The sequence below is a fragment of the Heptranchias perlo genome, chromosome 12 (genome assembly GCF_035084215.1).
Source record: "Heptranchias perlo isolate sHepPer1 chromosome 12, sHepPer1.hap1, whole genome shotgun sequence".
Taxonomy (NCBI): domain Eukaryota; kingdom Metazoa; phylum Chordata; class Chondrichthyes; order Hexanchiformes; family Hexanchidae; genus Heptranchias; species Heptranchias perlo.
This window is the reverse complement of record NC_090336.1, coordinates 72,322,906-72,343,954: the sequence shown is the minus strand read 5'-3', so window position 1 is coordinate 72,343,954 and position 21,049 is coordinate 72,322,906. Positions and strand designations below refer to the sequence as shown.

At 44.8% G+C, this 21,049-nt stretch overlaps 1 protein-coding gene across 4 annotated transcripts in view; it reads left to right on the top strand.

The window, feature by feature from the left end:
- usp47 (ubiquitin specific peptidase 47) overlaps positions 1 to 21,049 on the top strand; it is a 226,770-nt gene that overhangs the window by 188,342 nt on the left and 17,379 nt on the right. For all 4 annotated transcript variants that reach the window (XM_067994252.1, XM_067994250.1, XM_067994249.1 and 1 more), the window contains 3 exons: positions 8,996 to 9,171; positions 17,606 to 17,686; positions 19,930 to 20,045. In XM_067994252.1, the coding sequence (XP_067850353.1) occupies positions 8,996 to 9,171; positions 17,606 to 17,686; positions 19,930 to 20,045 (373 nt within the window). The remainder of the gene's footprint in view (positions 1 to 8,995; positions 9,172 to 17,605; positions 17,687 to 19,929; positions 20,046 to 21,049) is intronic.

Below are 21,049 nucleotides of genomic sequence, written 5' to 3'. Positions count from 1 at the left end.
AGCCTATATTAGGATATCACTACTCTGTGGCTTTTGCACCTCTCTGTAATTTCCCGGCAAATTTGCTCCTCTTTCTCCTTCCCACTAGTTGGTGGCCTATAGAATACACCCAACGGTGTAATGGCACCTCTTAATTCTTAACCCTGACCAAATAGATTCTGCTCATGTGCACATCCTGTTGTTGTAGCAGATCTCTTAAATTTACCACACGGTTTAATTGGGTGAATTTAAAATATCAGAAGCCAGAGTGTAGAAACCATGTAACGGGGATATCAATTGAATGGCCATGATTGAAACTGCCTGATGGGGATCATAACATAAGAACGTAAGAACATAAGAAATAGGAGCAGGAGTAGGCCAATCGGCCCCTCGAGCCTGCTCCGCCATTCAATAAGATCATGGCTGACCTGATCCTAACCTCAAATCTAAATTCATGTCCAATTTCCTGCCCGCTCCCCGTAACCCCTAATTCCCTTTACTTCTAGGAAACTGTCTATTTCTGTTTTAAATTGATTTAATGATGTAGCTTCCACAGCTTCCTGGGGCAGCAAATTCCACAGACTTACTACCCTCTGAGTGAAGAAGTTCAGAATTATCACGATTTCCAATGTTTTCTGTTATCCTTAATTCCATTGAATTAAAATTCCTGCAGCGTTTCTCAAAGGTACAGAACACCATAAACCAAACCGCTGGCAGCTGTCGCCAGCAATGTAAGGCTCTCATTTGTTAAATGTGCAGTGTCTTTCTGATGGTGCCCACTGCTTCCTGGGACAATTGTCAGAATGGCTGATGGACTGTCTGCTCTCATCTGCCTCATAACCGGTGCGATATAAAGGAGCGTAGAACCCTTCTTACGTACTTCAGTCAGAGCAAAGTGCAGACAACGAAACTACAAAACCCTTCGATATGGAACCTAAGATTTTGTTTTCTCTCCATTTTTCTGTCAGTATAAATGTCTGACATTTCCATCGCAGCCTAGATATTGCAATGATGTGGAGATGCCGGTGATGGACTGGGGTTGACAATTGTAAACAATTTTACAACACCAAGTTATAGTCCAGCAATTTTATTTTAAATTCACAAGCTTTCGGAGATTTTCTCCTTCCTCAGGCAAATGTTTGCCTGAGGAAGGAGAAAATCTCCGAAAGCTTGTGAATTTAAAATAAAATTGCTGGACTATAACTTGGTGTTGTAAAATTGTTTACAATAGATATTGCAAAGTATTGAAGAAAAAGAAAGATAAAGCTGGTCGTTTCCTGCTGGCTTTCTGATGTGGGGAGGGTGTTGAAGACTTAAAAGCAGCCGCCAATCTACAGAGAAAATTCTCCAACAACAGAAAAAGCCCTCAAATTGACCTCAAGATCTGCCTATTTACAACAATTAGACCTTGTGGCCTTAAAGAGACGTGCCAGATTACACGTTTTGGCAACAGAATAATATACATCGATGATTCCACGATATAACGCTCCTGCCCTCATAAAACTTGCCATGATTAATAGCACAGGAAATATGCTAGTTTATCGTAAAATACCAGAATTATTGAGGAATTGGACTAATTGTTTAAGCTATTACTTCAATAGCTCTCATGTTTAAAAGGTTGAATCCTAGTAATTTTTCCAAAGTTAACCTGCTGCTCAGTAAACACACGATCACTACTTTTACCCCTATAACAGCAGCAATTTGCACTTGTACAGCACTTGTGATGATGTGGCTGATAGTAAGGGAGATATCTCGCACGGTAAAGTTTGGGAAGAGTGCAGGGGTAAGATGGCTGAAGGCTTTGCCAGAGGGGTGGGAAGGAGGGGCGAGCAGTAGACTGGAGTTGTCGTTAGATTGTAGGACTCGAGTGGGGACTTGGAGCTGGGAGAGGTTGCAGGGCCACGGAGGCACTTGTAAACACGGAGGGGATTTCGATATCAATGTGCTTGGGTGGGGGGGGTGGGTGGGTGGAGGCTTCAGAAGATACAGATGATAGATGTGTGGGACTCGGTACATGATGGGATGCAGGCAGCAAAGTTCTGGGTGAAAACAGAAAATGCTGGAAACACTCAGCATCTGTGGAGAGAGAAACAGAGTTAACGTGTCAGGCCAATGACCTTTGAGTTCTGGGTGAGTTGGTGCTAAGGCAGACTTCAAAGCTGTTTCTGCTCTGTAAATCCATTAGGATTTAATATGGATGTGACTTAAAAAAAAAATAATTATGGCTGTGTAAAACAATCTAAGGGCCACAAATATATGGTGTAAGGGGCAAATCCCACTTCACTGTTTAGCCTATGCTTTATTATTGCTTTAATGGTTAAACGGCTTTAAGGCAGTTAAGGTAGCTTGAGATTAAAATACCAAAGCACAGCATAAGGAATAAGTTCATTTATCGTAAAATTTCAGCAGAATTATTCGATGACGACAAAGGACATTGGGTCGCAAGAACAGTATCGAAGTATTATAGCTCCCTCAGGTTTCACAAACTGGTATTCAGTTGTGCTGGCTTACTCAGATTTTCATTCTAAACTATTCAGAATCAAGCTATACAAAACCCTGGTTAGACCGCACCTGGAGTTACTGTGAGCAGTTCTGGGCACCGCAGCTTCGGAAGGACATATTGGCCTTGGAGGGAGTGCAGCGTAGGTTTACTAGAATGATACCCGGACTTCAAGGGTTAAGTTACGAGGAGAGATTACACAAATTGGGGTTGTATTCTCTGGAGTTTTGAAGGTTAAGGGGTGATCTGATTGAAGTTTATAAGATATTAAGGTGGATAGAGAGAAACTATTTCTGCTGGTTGGGGATTCTCGGAGTAGGGGGCACAGTCTAAAAATTAGAGCCAGACCTTTCAGGAGCGAGATTAGAAAACATTTCTACACACAAAGGATGGCAGAAGTTTGGAACTCTCTTCCGCAAACGGCAATTGATACTAGCTCAATTGCTAAATTTAAATCTGAGATAGACAGCTTTTTGGCAACCAAAGGTATTAAGGGATATGGGCCAAAGGCAGGTATATGGAGTTAGATCACAGATCAGCCATGATCTTATCAAATGGCGGAGCAGGCACGAGGGGCTGAATGGCCTACTCCTGTTCCTATGTTGCAAGAACAGTATCGAAGTATTATAGCTCCCTCAGGTTTCACAAACTGGTATTCAGTTGTGCTGGCTTACTCAGATTTTCATTCTAAACTATTCAGAATCAAGCTTTCGTAGCGATTTCGTTCATCCCATCCACTTCCTGCAGTAATTTTTTTTTTCTGTGACACCGCCCAGTAAGCTAAACAACTATACTTGGCGATTCTCCAATTGTAAAATCCATCCTGCTTGAGGGCCTCTTTTATTCTTTCAATCTGTAGTCATACGGGCAGCTGCCTAGACCCCAAACTCTGGAATTCCCTCCCTAAACCTCTCCGCGCCTCTACCTCTCTCTGCTCCTTTAAGATGCTCCTTTGACCAAGCTTTTCGTCACCTGTCCTAATATCTCCTTATGTGCCTCAGTGTCAAATTTTGTTTGACGTCCCCTGTGAAGCGCCTTGGGATATTTTACTACGTTAAAGGTGCAGGTTGTTGCTGTTGTATTAAAATATTGGGGCCCAGGATGTGCTATTTCCATTGCATGTTCAACGTGCAAATTTCATCTTAAATCCAACATGTTTATACATCAGTACATTTCTGATGATTGACGTGCCTTCAGGTGGACGTCGATCAGGAAGCAAAAGATTAAATTGCCGGTTGATGAGTAAACCAGTGATGTAACAAATCCTAATTGCGTACTCAAACATTGGTTAGCCACTCTGTGTCACTTCCACACGATTTGAGCACCGATCTTGCTGTTTTAAAATATCAAAAGCGGTACATCTAGCCCACGTTTCCCATCTCCCTCTCTCTTTCCGCGATGATCCTGCTAATTTCTGTGTCAAACTATTTTTTAACAAAAAGTATAATGAGACAAAGGCAGTCGTTTGGAATGTACGAGCTCAGCAATCGAAAACGCCTTAGTTGACGCGTGAGGCAGAATGTTTGTAATCCCTGACTGACCTCACCAACCACACTTTTCAAAAAGTGATTCTGACTTGCATTCTGCACAGCAATTTAACTCCGACTTCACCCAATGTTTCCGTAACAGCAATTAGACTTTGTGGCTTTTAGGGACCGTAGCAGCAGAATGATATCTCGTGCGTTATGTGATGTGAGATTTCTGCCCTTACAAAACAATGCATCTGTTTTACCACGGGAGATCTGCTAGTAAGTCTAATATTTATGGGCTGTACAGCTGTAAAGAAGCTATTCTGTATGAGGACAACCGAAAAATGTTTAATACTCCCGAGCTTTTATTATAGGGCACCACCGAGCTCCTGTGTATGTCGATATTTAATCTTGGAAAATAAGAATAGTAAGTGCTAAACGCTGTCCAATGAAATCCTAAACCTTCAAAGATAGGACGAGAATTTCTTTTAAGAGGAAACAATCTCTGATAGAATTAAAAGGTTGTTTTTCCTGCAAGTTTTGTACATTCCCTCTATGGTACTGCTGTACTATAAGAGTATTGTACTCTATAGGCTCCCACACACTGACACGTCTATACCAAAAATGTGAATCAAGATGGTTGTTCAAAATAAGTTTGCAATTTACATAAATTATGTCATGAGGGGTTTCGATAGAGTAGATAGGGAGAAACTGCTTCCAGTAGCAGGAGGGTCGGTAACCAGAGGACACAGATTTAAGATCATTGGCAAAAGAACCAGGGGCGAAATGAAAAGAATTTATTTTCCGTAGTGAGTTGTTACGATCTGGAACGCGCTGCCTGAAAGGGCGGTGGAAGCAGATTCACTAATAACTTTCAAAAGGGAATTGGAGAAATACTTGAAGGGGGAAAATTTGCAGGGCTCTGGGGAAAGGACAGGGGAGCGGGACTAATTGGATAGCTCTTTCAAAGAGCCGGCACAAACACGATGGGCCCAATGGCCTTCTGTGCTGTATGATTCAAAGGCTTCACGATGTTGTTTTTACCCCCCTCCCTATTCCCCAAGTTTTTGCCTCACCCCTATGCTGTTACCGTTGAATTGGGGGGCACGTTTGGAGTTGCAGGGATATCTGGTGTGGTTGCTGGACCGTGTTTCAGATTCATGATAAATCTCTTTTATTAAAAAAAAATGGCAACAATAGAAAGTAAACTCAGTGACCGATTGCAGAAAACACGTTTCGGGTGTTTTTCTGGACAGTGGGGTCTTTAGTTAATAACTGTTGACACTGCAGATTAGAGTGGTAGAATAGAATAATCTGACGGGTAACCAATCATAGAGTTATACAGCACGGATAGAGGCCCTTCGGCCCATCGTGTCCGCGCCGGCCATCAGCCCTGTCTACTCTAATCCCATATTCCAGCATTTGGTCCGTAGCCTTGTATGCTATGGCATTTCAAGTGCTCATACAAATGCTTCTTGAATGTTGTGAGGGTTCCTGCCTCCACAACCCTTTCAGGCAGTGAGTTCCAGACTCCAACCACCCTCTGGGTGAAAAAGTTCTTTCTCAAATCCCCTCTAAACCTCCCACCTTTTACCTTGAATCTATGTCCCCTTGTTATAGTACCCTCAACGAAGGGAAAAAGCTCCTTAGTATCCATCCTATCTGTGCCCCTCATAATTTTGTACACCTCAATCATGTCCCCCCTCAGCCTCCTCTGCTCCAAGGAAAACAAACCCAATCTTCCCAGTCTCTCTTCATAGCTGAAGCGCTCCAGCCCTGGTAACATCCTGGTGAATCTCCTCTGCACCCTCTCCAAAGCGATCACATCCTTCCTGTAGTGTGGCGACCAGAACTGCACACAGTACTCCAGCTGTGGCCTAACCAGTGTTTTATACAGCTCCATCATAACCTCCTTGCTCTTATATTCTATGCCTCGGCTAATAAAGGCAAGTATCCCATATGCCTTCTTTACCACCTTATCTACCTGTTCCGCCGCCTTCAGGGATCTGTGAACTTGCACACCAAGATCCCTCTGACCCTCTGTCTTGCCTAGGGTCCTCCCATTCATTGTGTATTCCCTTTCCTTGTTAGTCCCTCCAAAGTGCATCACCTCGCACTTTTCCGGGTTAAATTCCATTTGCCACTGTTCCGCCCATCTGACCAACCCATCTATATCGTCCTGCAGACTGAGGCTATCCTCCTCGCTATTTACCACCCTACCAATTTTTGTATCATCAGCGAACTTACTGATCATACCTTTTACATTCATATCCAAGTCATTAATGTAGACCACAAACAGCAAGGGACCCAGCACCGATCCCTGTGGTACCCCACTGGCCACAGGCTTCCAGTCACAAAAACAACCTTCGACCATCACCCTCTGCCTTCTGCCACTAAGCCAGTTTTGTATCCAAAGTGCCAAGGCACCCTGGATTCCATGGGCTCGTACCGTCTTGACCAGTCTCCTGTGGGGGACTTTATCGAAGGCCTTACTGAAATCCATGTATACCACATCCACTGCGTTACCCTCATCCACACGCCTAGTCACCCCCTCAAAAAATTCAATCAAATTAGTCAGACATGATCTTCCCTTGACAAAGCCATGTTGACTATCCCTGATTAATCCTTGCTTCTCCAAGTGGAGACTAATTTTGTCCTTCAGAATTTTTTCCAATAATTTTCCTACCACTGATGTTAGGCTCACTGGCCTGTAGTTCCCCGGTTTTTCCCTACTCCCCTTCTTGAATAATGGTATTACATTAGCGGTTCTCCAGTCCTCTGGCACATCCCCTGTGGCCAGTAAATAGTTGCTAAAATGTCTCAAAAACACAGTCAACGAAAAATAATGGAAGCTTCTTTTCATCTCCACGAGTGCCAGACCATAATTACATCTAGAGTTTATTACACCATATCCGGCTTGGATTTGATTTTTGTAACTTGAGCAACCTGGACCTTTTCAATAGTTTAAAATCCCGACAAAAGCAGGTGAGTTAATTTTTTTTTCAATGCAGCGTATAAATATAAAGGAGTAACATGAGGAACGTGGAAACCCAGATTTTGCTTTTTAAAACTTAACTAAAATACAGCGCACTGACGTTAATAAACAGTCTCTTGTTACTCGTAGAATCCTAAGAGTAAAAGAACAAATCCATTGTCAGTCAGAACTAACTTGGAATCAGCGCCCTCTGACATGTGCCAGTTTTCCTGTGTTATCCCTTTATTGCTCCTACTGTTAGCAAAAATAAATAAATTTATAAGTTCCAGTGATCCAACACGTGTTTCTGGGCAATAAATGCCAGCCTCGCCAGTAACACCCACATCCCATGATTGAATGGAAAAATTGTTTTTAATATAGCAAATACAGTGTGTCTTGGTCTATCATCCTTTTAGTTCTGTTGCAGCCAAATTGCATTTCTAATGCTTTGCTATTGAATGATAGCAGTGTGTATTATGCTGGTGGCTTTTATATGTATGCTAGAAATTTTGACCATATCTATATTGAATGTCCTTCAAGGGATGTGAGTACTTTAAAAAGTGATGGGTTGAAATTCTTATTCGAGTAAAAATTCCAATGTTTCAACAATTGAATGGTATAAATTCTCGAGGGGAATACCATTCACAAAAATTGTCCTTATTGCAGAATAGAAATTGCTTCTGACAGGTTTTCAGAATGACCTTTTTCTACATAAATGAGATTAATTTAGTTTAATTTTAGCTCGTTTTTGCAACCGTTACTCTGCAGGTCATTGTAGAATGAGCCACCTTGAGGAGTGTGCAAGAGAGGCGTCAGTTGACTCGTTTTGCATCCCTCTCGAAACAATTTAATAACGTGTCAGTACCACTAGTCCCCGGCACGCAAATAGAGTCATAGAGTTATACAGCACGGATAGAGGCCCTTCGGCCCATCGTGTCCGCGCCGGCCATCAAGCCCAGTCTAATCTAATCCCATATTCCAGCATTTGGTCCGTAGCCTTGTATGCTATGGCATTTCAAGTGCTCATCCAAATGCTTCTTGAATGTTGTGAGGGTTCCTGCCTCCACAACCCTCTCAGGCAGTGAGTTCCAGACTCCAACCACCCTCTGGGTGAAAAAGTTCTTTCTCAAATCCCCTCTAAACCTCCCGCCTTTTACCTTGAATCTATGCCCCCTTGTTATAGAACCCTCAACGAAGGGAAAAAGCTCCTTAGTATCCATCCTATCTGTGCCCCTCATAATTTTGTACACCTCAATCATGTCCCCCCTCAGCCTCCTCTGCTCCAAGGAAAACAAACCCAAACTTCCCAGTCTCTCTTCATAGCTGAAGCGCTCCAGCTCAGAATTGCCATCTCACAGCTAGCGGCCACACCAAGGGTAGAAGCACCAATGTTACTGGTTGCAGGAAATTCATGCGCTGTGCGTTAGTGCAGTTTAAAAGCAGCCTCCTAATAAACCAGCTGGGACCAGGAAAAATGTTGTACTGCAGCGAGTCAGTGTGCAAATGCGTTTCTGTTAATCGGCCTTTGCAAATCTGGCAAGTATACTTGGATATGAAAACAGAAAGTGCTGGAAACACTCAGCAAGTCGGGCAGCGTCTGTGGAGAAAGAAACAAGAGTTAAAGTTTTAGGTCGATGACCCTTTGTCAGAACAGACGTTAAGGGTCATCGAGCTGAAACGTTAACTCTTGTTTCTTTCCCCACGGATGCTTGCTGAGTATTTCCAGCGTTTTCCGTGTTTATTTCAGATTTCCGGCATCCGCAGTATTTTGCTTTTGATCAAGTTCACCTTGATGTTGCTGCCGGCCGCACAGGAAACGAGCATTGGGGAGCAGCAGCGCGAGCAAGCTGTAAAAGTGGCTTCATGATCAAAAAGGACCCCTTGTGGCAATGCAGCAACTCAGTGTCAGCGTGCTGTGCCATTCGGATTCTGACTCTGCATAGTTTACACAATAAGACATGTAATGCCTACTTAACCTTGTTAATGAATGCAAACAGTTTGAGCAAATGAGTTGAAATTGCGTTGTAGTGAATTGCTGTTTGTCAGGTTTTTATACTAGTTTAATTCTTGCAGGTTTGCTGGTGTTTGTTGACAAGCGAATCACGCTGGCTGCCTTCAAGCAACAGTTAGAGCCGTACATTGGCGTTCCATCCTCCCAGTTTAAGATCTTCCGGGTCTATGCTAACAACCAAGAGTTTGAGAGTGTTCGTTTAAACGAGACTCTTTCATCATTCTCAGATGACAACAAGGTGAGAAATACCAGATAACCCATTAAACCTGATTAGCTAAATGCTGTGCTGTGAGTTAACTGTTTTACATCCGGTGAATTAAGTGAACTTGAAGTGCTGCAAGGCTCTAAAATGACCAGGCGTTACTTAAATCGCCTTTTTTTAAAAAAAAACTTACTTAGGAGATTTGTTCAGGGAAAAAAGTTTTTAAACTCTCTGAAGGCTGCCCTTCAGATCAGAGCCACTATCTTGCTTTTTTTTTATTCGTTCACGGGATGTGGGCGTCGCTGGTGAGGCCAGCATTTATTGCCCATCCCTAATTGCCCTCGAGAAGGTGGTGGTGAGCCGCCTTCTTGAACCGCTGCAGTCCATGTGGTGACGGTTCTCCCACAGTGCTGTTAGGAAGGGAGTTCCAGGATTTTGACCCAGCGACAATGAAGGAACGGCCGATATATTTCCAAGTCGGGATGGTGTGTGACTTGGAGGGGAACGTGCAGGTGGTGTTGTTCCCATGCGCCTGCTGCCCTTGTCCTTCTAGGTGGTAGAAGTCGCGGGTTTGGGAGGTGCTGTCGAAGAAGCCTTGGCGAGTTGCTACACTGCATCCTGTGGATGGTGCACACTGCAGCCACAGTGCGCCGGTGGTGAAGGGAGTGAATGTTTAAGGGTGGTGGATGGGGTGCCAATCAAGTGGGCTGCTTTATCTTGGATGGTGTCGAGCTTCTTGAGTGTTGTTGGAGCTGCACTCATCCAGGCAAGTGGAGAGTATTCCATCACACTCCTGACTTGTGCCTTGTAGATGGTGGAAAGGCTTTAGGGAGAACGGACTCTGATCAACATCAGTTGCTGCTCCACTGCTCCCTGGTACATGACACCATGTATTGTTCTATATGTATAAATGCGTAGGCTTCAAGGAGCTCCTGAACATTTACCTGAGGAAGGAGGAAGTCTCCGAAAGCTTGTGAATTTAAAATAAAATTGCTGGACTATAACTTGGTGTTGTAAAATTGTTTACAATTGTCAACCCCAGTCCATCACCGGCATCTCCACATCACACCCTGGTACATGGTGAGGGGATTGTTGGGAAGCAGAGTGCTGCAGCTCCATGTTTCCAGTCTGGAAAATGGCACAAAGGCAACTGTCTCCTGGGGAGAACCAAGGTTTCAAAGTAAGGGTTTTAAAATATACGTTCTTCCTCGTAATAGGAGCATAGGAACAGGAGTAGGCCATTCAGCCCCTCGTGCCTGCTCCGCCATTTGATAAGATCATGGCTGATCTGTGATCTAACTCCCTATACCTGCCTTTGGCCCATATCCCTTAATACCTTTGGTTGCCAAAAAGCTAATGTAATTATTTTATAAGTACTCAAGGATAACTGTAGGTGAGACGCTATATTACTTCAAAAGTTTGAAGTTTGTAAACAAATTGTCACACAGAAGATCTCAACCATTCAGTCCAAGTTTACCAGTGCTGTTTATTTTATGTTTAGGTTTTTAACCAATGATATACTGCAGTTAGTGTCTTGAACTCCTGTTTACATTACTAAGAACTCGAGCAGGAGTGGGTCATTCAGCCTGTTCTGCCATTCAGTTAGATCATGGCTGATCAGTCCCTCAACTCCATTTGCCCACCTTGGGGGTACTACAATACTTTGAGAAGCAATAGCGTTCTCAAGAATTGTCTCTTCTGTTCCCTGCCCGCTACGTTCCTGATCTTAGCCTTGTCTTTGCGGGGAGCTGCCAACAGAGGCCTGCGAGTAAGTTGTCAGCTTATCCCCCGAGCTGTAGGTAGTGTGAGGGCTGAGGAAATAGTCAGAAAGGGAGAAAATAAAACTTAAATACTGTAAAAAAAAAAGACGGTTTTTGCCTTTGCAAAAGAAAGTGTCGTGTGTGGGTTGCTGTTTAGTTCACTTTGTTACTCAGATATTTTTTAAGTGAATCAAGCTCCCTAGTGTAGTTAACATTCTCTAAATTAAGGGTAATTTAAAGGAGTAAAACTCCTTAAAGGGAGTAACTAACGAGTTTAATCTAAGGCAAGTCATGGCAGCAGAGCTCGCACCCATGATATGCTCCTCCTGCACTATGTGGGAAGTCATGGACACGACCGGTGTCCCTGGCGACCATGTGTGCAGGAAGTGTGTCCAGCTGCAGCGACTGGCTAACCGCATTTTGGAGCTGGAGCTGCGGGTGGATTCACTGTGGAGCATCCGTGATGCTGAGATTATCGTGGATAGCACGTTCAGTGAGGTGGTCACACCACAGGTAAAGATTACGCAGGCAGAAAGGAAATGGATGACCGCCAGGCAGAGTAAAAGGACTAGGCAGGTAGAGCAGGAGTCCCCTGGGGCCATTTCCCTCTCAAACAGATATACCACTTTGGGTATTGTTGGGGGAGATGGCTTATCAGGGGAATGCAGCAAGAGCCAAGATCATGGCACCACGAGTAACTCAGCCGCACAGGAGGGGAGGAAAAAGAATGGGAGAGCAATAGTGATAGGGGATTCCATCGTAAGGGGAACAGATAGGCGTTTCTGCGGCCGCAAACATGACTCCAGGATGGTATGTTGCCTCCCGAGTGCTAGGGTCTAGGATGTTACGGAGCGGCTGCAGGACATTCTCAAGGGGGAGGATGAACAGCCAGAGGTCGTGGTCCATATCGGTACCAATGACATCTGTTTTTTAAAAAAAAAAAGGGATGAGGTCCTGCAAGCAGAATATCAGGAGTTAGGAAATAAATTAAAAAGCAGGACCTCTAAGGTAGTAATCTCAGGATTACTCCCAGTGCCACGTGCTAGCGAGAGCAGAAATAGGAGAATAGACCAGATGAATGCGGGGCTTGAGAGATGGTGTAGGAGGGAGGGGTTTAAATTCCTGAGGCATTGGGTCCGATTCTGGGAAAGGCGGGACCTGTACAAGCTGGACGGGTCGCACCCAATCAGAACCAGCACCAATATCCTCATGGGGGCATTTGCTAGTTCTGTTAGGGAGGGTTTAAACTAGTATGGCAGGGGGATGGGAACCAAAGGGCAGGTACAGATAGGACAAATTCAGACCAAGAAACGGGAAGTAGAAAAGCAGTTAGTGACGTAGTTAGCGACTCAGAAAGGCAAAAGAAGGAAAGGTTAAATAGTGCTCAGCACAGGAATTTGATGGGGTTAAAGGGTATATACTTCAATGCAAGGAGTATTACAAACAAAGCAGATGAGCTAAGGGCACAGATAGACACGTGGCAGCATGATATCATTGCTATAACGGAAACCTGGCTTAAAGAGGGGGATAATTGGCAGCTCAATATCCCTGGATATAGAGTTTTCAGGCAGGATAGAGGATAAAAAAGGAGGGGGGGTAGCATTATTGGTTAAAGAATCAATTACAGTTGTGAGAAGGGATGATATCATCAATCGAGGCCATATGGGTTGAGCTAAGAAATAAAAAAAAAAGGGGCAGTCACACTACTAGGAGTGAACTATAGACCCCCGAATAGCGAAAGGGAGATGGAAGAATAAATAAGTAGGCAAATTTCTGAGTGCAAAAATAAGAGGGCAATAATAGTCGGGGACTTCAACTATCCTAACATCAACTGGGATTCAAACAGTGTGAGGGGCACAGAGGGCGCAAAATTCTTGATCGGTGTCCAGGAGAACTTTTTTAGCCAGTACGTGACAAGCCCAACAAGAGGGGATGCAATTCTAGATTTAGTCCTGGGAAATGAAGATGGGCAAGTGGGTGAAGTGACAGTGGGTGACCATATTGGGGATAGTGACCACAATTCAGTTAGTTTTAGCATTATCGAAAAGGACAGAGTTAAATCAGGAGTAAATGTTTTAAATTGGGGGAAGGCAAATTTTACAGAACTAAGAGGTGATTTGGCAGAAGTGGACTGGACACAACTACTTGAGGAGAAATCAGTGGCAAGCCAGTGGCAGGCACTAAAAAGTGAAATTCTACGGGTACAATGCAGACACGTCCCCTCAAAGAAAAAGGGTGGCACTGCCAAATTTAGAGCCCCCTGGTTGTCTAGAAGTGTACGGGGCAAGATAAAGCAGAAAAAGAAAGCTTATGACTGTCACAGAAAACTAAATACTGCAGAAAGCCTAGAGGAGTATAGAAAGTACAGGGATGACGTAAAAAAGAAATAAGGAAAGCAAAGAGAGGGCATGAAAAATTATTAGCTAGCAAGATTAAAGAAAACCCAAAGATGTTTTATCAGTACATTAAGATCAAGAGGATAGCTAAGGAAAAGGTGGGACCTATCAGGGATGATAAGGGTAACTTGTGTGTAGAAGCAGAGGATGTGGGTAGGGTTTTAAATGAATATTTTGTCTCCGTATTCACAAAGGAAAGGGATGATCCGGACGCAGTAGTTAAAGAGGAGAGGTGTGAAATATTGGATAAAGTAAACATAACGAGAGAGGAAGTACTAGAGGGGCTGGAATCCTTGAAAGTTGATAAGTCACCAGGACCGGATGGATTGTTTCCTAGGCTATTGATGGAAGCCAGGGAGGAAATAGCGGATGCTCTGAGGATCATTTTCCAATCCTCACTAGCTACAGGGGAGGTACCGGAGGACTGGAAGACTGAAAACGTAGTACCATTGTTTAAAAAGGGTACGAGGGAAAGACCAAACAATTATAGGCCGGTCAGTCTTACCTCGGTGGTGGGCAAACTATTAGAATTAATACTGAGAGATAGGATAAACTGTCACTTGGAAAGGCATGGTTTAAATCAGGGATAGTCAGCATGGATTTGTTCAGGGAAGGTCATGTCTTACAAATCTGATTGAATTCTTTGACGAAGTGATGAGGAGGATTGATGAGGGTAGTGCGGTGGATGTTGTCTACATGGATTTTAGTAAGGCATTTGGCAGACTAGTCAGAAAGGTAAAAGCCCATGGGATACAGGGAAATGTGGTGAATCGGATCCAAAATTGGCTCAGTAACAGGAAACAAAGGGTAAAAGTCGATGGATGTCTTTGCGAATGGAAATCTGTTTCCAGTGGTGTGCCACAGGGCTCAGTGTTGAGTCCCTTGCTGTTTGTGGTGTATATTAATGATTTGGACTTGAATGTAGGGGGTATGATTGGCAAATTTGCAGACGACACAAAAATTGGCCATGTAGTTGATAGTGAAGAGGATAGCTGTAGACTCCAAGAAGATATCAATGGGTTGGTAGAGTGGGCGGAAAAATGACAAATGGAGATCACCCGGAGAAATGTGAGGTAATGCACTTAGGGAGGGCAAACAGTAAAAGGGAATACGCAGTAAACGGGAATATATTGAGAGGGGTAGAGGAAGTGAGAGACCTTGGAGTGCATGTGCACAGGTCCCTGAAGGTGGCAGTACAGGTGGATAAGGTTGTGAAGAAGGCATACGGAATGCTCTCCGTTATTAGCCGAGGTATAGAATACAAAAGCACGGATGTAATGATGGAACTGTATAAAACGCTGGTAAGGCCACAACTGGAGTATTGTGCGCAGTTCTGGTCACCACATTACAGGAAGGACGTAATTGCTCTGGAGAGAGTGCAGAGAAGATTTACAAGAATGTTGCCAGGGCTTGAAAATTGCAGCTCCAAAGAGAGATTGGATCGGCTGGGGTTGTTTTCCTTGGAGCAGAGGAGGCTGAGGGGGGACTTGATTGAGGTGTACAAAATTATGAGGGGCCCAGATAGAGCAGACAGGAAGTACCTGTTTCCCCTAGTGGAGAGTTCAAGAACTAGAGGATGTAGATTTAAGCTGATTGGCGGAAGGATTAGAGGGGACATGAGGAAAATCTTTTTTACCCAGAGGGTGGTGGGTGTATGGAATTCGCTGCCCGAGTTGGAGGTAGAGGCAGGGACCCTCAACTCCTTTCAAATGTACCTGGACCTGCACCTAAAGTGCTGTAAGCTGCAGGGCTACGGACCGGGTGCTGGAAGGTGGGATTAGAATGGGCACCTGGTTGTTCTTCGAGCCAGTGCGGACACGATGGGCCGAATGGCCCCCTTCCGTGCTGAATCTTTTCTATGGTTCTATATGCAGCATTCGGCATAAAGCCAGGAATGCAGAGAATGGTTGTGCAGATGAATTCATGCAATGGCGTAAACTCATTTCTGCCTTCATCTTAAAACATGGCAACGGTGTCGCTCCATTTTTTTAAATGGTTAAAGATTTGATACCAACTAAAACTGGGCAATGTCTACTTTTTATTATGAATTTCCATCCCTTTTTAATACCCCATTGTTTCTGCAACGTAACTGTATTCATTAACGGAAAGCAGTCACTTTACATCGCAGGCAGTGGTGCTGGTATCAAAAGAATGTGTGTAGCTTGGTTTACAACTTGGAGACACTAGCTGACGTTGCCTATTATGTTAGATTATGTGCACAGGCTGAGAAAAAGCCACCTTGGCCCATAAGCACTTCCTCCATTTCATACAGGCACCGACCCCTTGTCCCCCACCCTTCACACCTCCCTTCCCAACCCCGAAAGACAAGAAGTCAGAGACCCGTAGCCGATTCCGGTAACCTCTGTTCTGACCCCACAAAGGCAATCAGGATGCTCCAGGAGGTCCCAACCCCCACCGATGATTATCAAAATCCTCTCTTTCCTTCTGTCATATTTTCATACTATTCCAAAAGTGCAGCCAACACCTTGAAGGAGTCGCTGGTCCTTGCTACCTTTTTTTAAAACGTTGAGCAACTATTAAATGTTGGTGTTCAGAGGGATTTGGGTGTCCTCGTACAAGAAACGCAGAAAGTTAACATGCAGGTACAGCAGGCAATTAGGAAGGCAAATGACATGTTGGCCTTTATTGTAAGAGGGTTGCAGTACAAGAGTAAGGAAGACTTGCTACAAGTGTACAGGGCTTTGGTGAGACCACACCTGGAGTACTGTGTACAGTTTTGGTCTCCTTACCTAAAGAAGGATATACTTGCTTTAGAGGCGGTGCAATGAAGGTTCACTGGATTGATTCCTGGGATGAGAGGGTTGTCTTCCGGGGAGAGGTTGAGTAGAATGGGCCGATGCTCTCTGGAGTTTAGAAGAATGAGAGGTGATCTCATTGAAACATATTAGATTCTGAGGGGGCTTGCCAGGGTAGATGCTGAGAGGTTGTTTTCCCTGGCTGGAGAGTCTGGAACTCGGGGGCATAGTCTCAGGATAAGGGGTCAGCCGTTTAAGACTGAGATGAGGAGGAATTTCTTCACTCAGGGTGAATGTTTGGAATTCTCTGCCCCAAAATGCTGTGAATGCTGAGTCATTGAGTATATTCAAGGCTGAGAGCAATAGGTTTTTGGACTCTTGGGGAATCAAGGGATATGGGGATCAGGTGGGATAGTGGAATTGAGGGCGAAGATCAGCCACGATCTGATTGAATGGCGGAGCAGGCCCGAGGGGCCGTATGGCCTACTCCTGCTCCTACTACTTATGTTCTTGTTACCACCTCCGGAATTTTAAAAAAAATTTGTTCATGGGATGTGGGCGTCGCTGGCGAGGCCGGCATTTATTGCCCATCCCTAATTGCCCCTTGAGAAGGTGGTGGTGAGCCGCCTTCTTGAGCCGCTGCAGTCCGTGTGGTGAAGGTTCTCCCACGGTGCTGTTAGGAAGGGAGTTCCAGGATTTTGACCCAGTGACGACGACGATGTGGAATGCTGTTCCACAGGCCACTCACCCGCTAAGAAAGATAAAACTTCTGCCCATCCAACCTCATTCAACAACATGCATTTATATAGCGCCTTTAACATTGTCAAACATCCCAGGATACTTCACAGGAGCAGAATTACCAAATAAAATTTGGACACCGAGCCACATAAGGAGATATTAGGACAGGTGACCAAAAGCTCGGTCAAAGAAGTAGGTTTTGAGGAGACCGAGGCGGAGAAGTTTAGGGAGGGAATTCCAGAGCTCGGGGCCTGGGCAGCCGAAGGCACGGCCGCCAATGGCGGGGCGGAGGAAATCGGGGGATACGCAAGAGGCCGGAATTGGAGGAGCGCCGAGACCTGGGAGGGTTGGAGGAGTTTTAGAGATGAGGAGGGGTGAGGACTCGGCAGGAAGTTGCCCGGAGAATAATCAGCTGAAACGGAAGATTTATCTTTCCACCCCCCCCCCACTGGTATATTACTACGTAACGATTATTAGGACCAAAGTGCGGATTACGCCTTTGGGATAGGGGTTTTCTATCTCCCAGAGGGTGCGACGAAGGAATATTCTGGATACGTTTCCGAAATGACAGTTCCCCCTAACGTTTACGTACGGAGAAGTATTGTGCGGAATTACATACGTTCAGTTCCACACTGAGGACAAGAAAAGACCATCAGGCCCCCCCCCTCACTTGTCCCACTTCTTGGCAGCAGCCAGTTATATCAGTTTAGCTGGATGCAAACATTAGCTGCATAATAATTTTTATTCAAGAGTTATAATATATATATATAAATATCAAGTTGAGATTAATGAAGTATCATTTTTTTAAAAAAATCTATAGATAACTATTCGACTTGGACGAGCTCTACGGAAAGGGGAATATCGTGTTAAAGTGTACCAACTGTTGGTGAACGACCCAGAGGTAAGAAATATTACTTCTTCTCTCCGACAGTGAGTGAATGGCGTTAAATTTGCATTTGGTCGTAAATCTGTGAAAGCACCTGGGAGTGTCAGCCTAGATTTTGTGCTCGAGTGTCTGGAGTGAGGTTTGACCTCTCAACCTTTCAACATAACAACATAAGAAATAGGAGCAGGAGCAGGCCACACGGCCCCTCGAGCCTGCTCCGCCATTCAGTCAGATCATGGGTGATCTTCGCCCTCAACTCAACTTTCCTGCCCGATCCCCATATCCCGGACTTCGAGGGTTAAGTTACGAGGAGAGATTACACAAATTGGGGTTGTATTCTCTGGAGTTTCGAAGGTTAAGGGGTGATCTGATCGAAGTTTATAAGATATTAAGGGGAACGGATAGGGTGGATAGAGAGAAACTATTTCCGCTGGTCGGGGATTCTAGGAGTAGGGGGCACAGTCTAAAAATTAGAGCCAGACCTTTCAGGAGCGAGATTAGAAAACATTTCTGCACACAAAGGGTGGTAGAAGTTTGGAACTCTCTTCCGCAAACGGCAATTGATACTAGCTCAATTGCTAAATTTAAATCTGAGATGGATAGCTTTTCGGCAACCAAAGGTATTAAGGGATATGGGCCAAAGGCAGGTATATGGAGTTAGATCACAGATCAGCCATGATCTTATCAAATGGCGGAGCAGGCACGAGGGGCTGAATGGTCTACTCCTGCTCCTATGTTCCCTTGATTCCCCTCGAGTCCAGAAATCTGTCCATCTCAGCCTTGAATTCATTCAACGTCTGAGCATCCACAGCCCTCTGGGGTAGAGAATTCCAAAGATTCACAACCCTCTGAGTGAAGAAATTCCTCCTCCATCTCAGTCCTAAATGGCCGACCCCTTATCCTGTGACTGTGCCCCCGAGTTCTGGACTCTCCAGCTGAGAGGCAGCTGCAAAAAGTTGTTAATTTACGGTTGGATAACAAAATAAAACAGAAGAGATGTGGGAGCATGTACCGAGGAGGCAAATCGCGAGTCCCTTTCCAGTAACGGTTCCCTGACTCACTGAGCATAGTTTATTAACGGCGTGGAAATATCATCTGTTGTAACAAATGAACTGCAAGTGGGGGGGGGATGGCGGCCCTCGTGGTTTTGGTACTGGACTAGCAGTGTTTAAATCCCGCCAGTGAATCTGGTCATTTGTGGACTGGCACCCAGAAAATGACCATGAAAAGTTGCCGGATTGTTGTTTTTAAAAAAATAAAACCCAACTGGTTCACTGATAGCCTGCAGTGAAGGGAACCTGTCAATGATTGTCTCCTGTTCCACAATATGTGACTGACTCTTAGTGCCTCAGGATAACTAGGGACAGGCAATAAATACTGCCTTGCCAGTGTTGCCCATGTCCCAAGAACAATTAGAATCGTACAGCACAGAAGGAGGCCATTCGTCCCATCGTGCCTGTGCCTGCTCTTTGAAAGAGCTATCCAATTAGCCCCATTCTCCTCGGCCCCTTTCCCCCTCGCCCTACAAATTTTTCCCCTTCAAGTATTTATCCATTTCGCTTTTGAAAGTTATCAATAAATCATCTTCCACCGCCCTTTCAGCGAGCGCATTCCAGATCGTAACAACTCGCTGCTTATCTGTCACATAGGAACGGGAGGCCGCCGTTCAGCTCCTCGAGCCTGTTCCGCCATTCGATTAGATCACGGCTGGTCTGTATCCGTTCTCGGAATTGTGAGCAAAGACCGGGGCCCTCTGACTCGGTGAGAGGTCAACTTTTGATTCCTGTTCGGATGGTGGGCTGTACATTTCCAGCATCTCCACTCTCGCTCCAGATTTTTTTTTTTAAAGATTATTCACTTTCGGGATGCGGGCGTCGCTGGCGAGGCCGGCATTTATTGCCCATCCCCTAGTTGCCCTTGAGAAGGTGTTGGTGAGCAGCTGCAGTCCGTGTGGCGAAGGTTCTCCCACAGCGCTGTTAGGTCGGGAGTTCCAGGATTTTGACCCAGTGACGATGAAGGAACGGCCGATACGTGTCCAAGTCATAACAAAAAAAAATCCGACTCCTCAGTTGCATCAAGGCATTTTTGGATGGACCTGGTGACCTTGTAAATATCTCGCGATAACTGAAGAACTTCGTCTCAAGAAACCTGGGCAGCTGAATACGTCTTTTTTAGACTTCAATGAAATTCCACAGCCGGAATATCTGCATAAAAGCCTGTTGTGTGTATACTGTACGTGTGTTCTCTTATTATTGCAGCCCTGTAAATTTCTGCTCGATGCGGTGTTTGCTAAAGGCATGACAGTGCGCCAGTCAAAGGAAGAGCTCTTGCCTCAGCTGAGGGAGCAGTGTGGGCTAGATCTCGGCATTGACAGGTAGGAACTGGGGTTAACCCATGTTGTAATTATTTAAAGGAGCTGGGTGCCTGTCGGGACTTGTGTTCCAGAGTGGTTAACACTCTGCCACAGAGGTCACAGCACAGAAGGAGGCCACCTTGTCTCTTCCAGCATATTGTAATCCTCCTCGTAATCTGCCTGATTTACATCTAGATCCTTAACTGCCTGAACTTTGTATGAAAATGAGCTGTTAGTACTCCAGCATGACTATCAGTGCCAAGTTGTTCTGGACGCGAATGACTTTTAATTCCTTCTGTTGTTCCTGAGTGAGAATATAGAGGTTTGATAGGACTGGCTGGATTGAGAATGCTATCCTATTTTTAAAACATTTTTTACTAGCAAAAAGGATATAATTAATCTGAATTTTAAAAAGTATCACTCCAAGATTGGGAGTGTAATAAAGCAACGAGATGCAGGTCCTGTCCTCCCGCTTCACTGCGTTCACAATGATTGCCGCATTAACGTGGAGAAACGCAAGTTTGATTGAATGTTGAGATAAAACTTGAGGGTTCGCATGTGCAGTCCTGCCTCAGTATGTGAAGGTGGCGCTTTAATTGTCACTAAATTTCATATCTCAGTCTCTGTCGAACATGTAATAGATTGGAACAAATAATTAATTACTTCGGGTGCGGTGGGGAGTGTATATATTGTGATTCACAAGGTATCGTAATTGTGAGAGACAGGCTGAATGGACCAGAAGGATTTTTCCTCTCCGTCATTGTTCGTATGTCCGTATTATAATGCCCCTGCCTCTCCGTCATTGTTCGTATGTCCGTATTATAATACTCCTGCCTGCGGTGGCCTACCATCAGTGCTACGTTCACCGATCTGCCAAACTTTGTATTTTCGTTCTTTCCCCTCTCCCTTTCAGGCTCCACTTTTTGGTTAGGTCAGAGTACAACCCCGGATTCACATCTGGTTTAAAAACAGCGCACATCTCCCAAGCAGGAGGCCAGGTTTCGCCTCACACAAAGCTCCCGAGA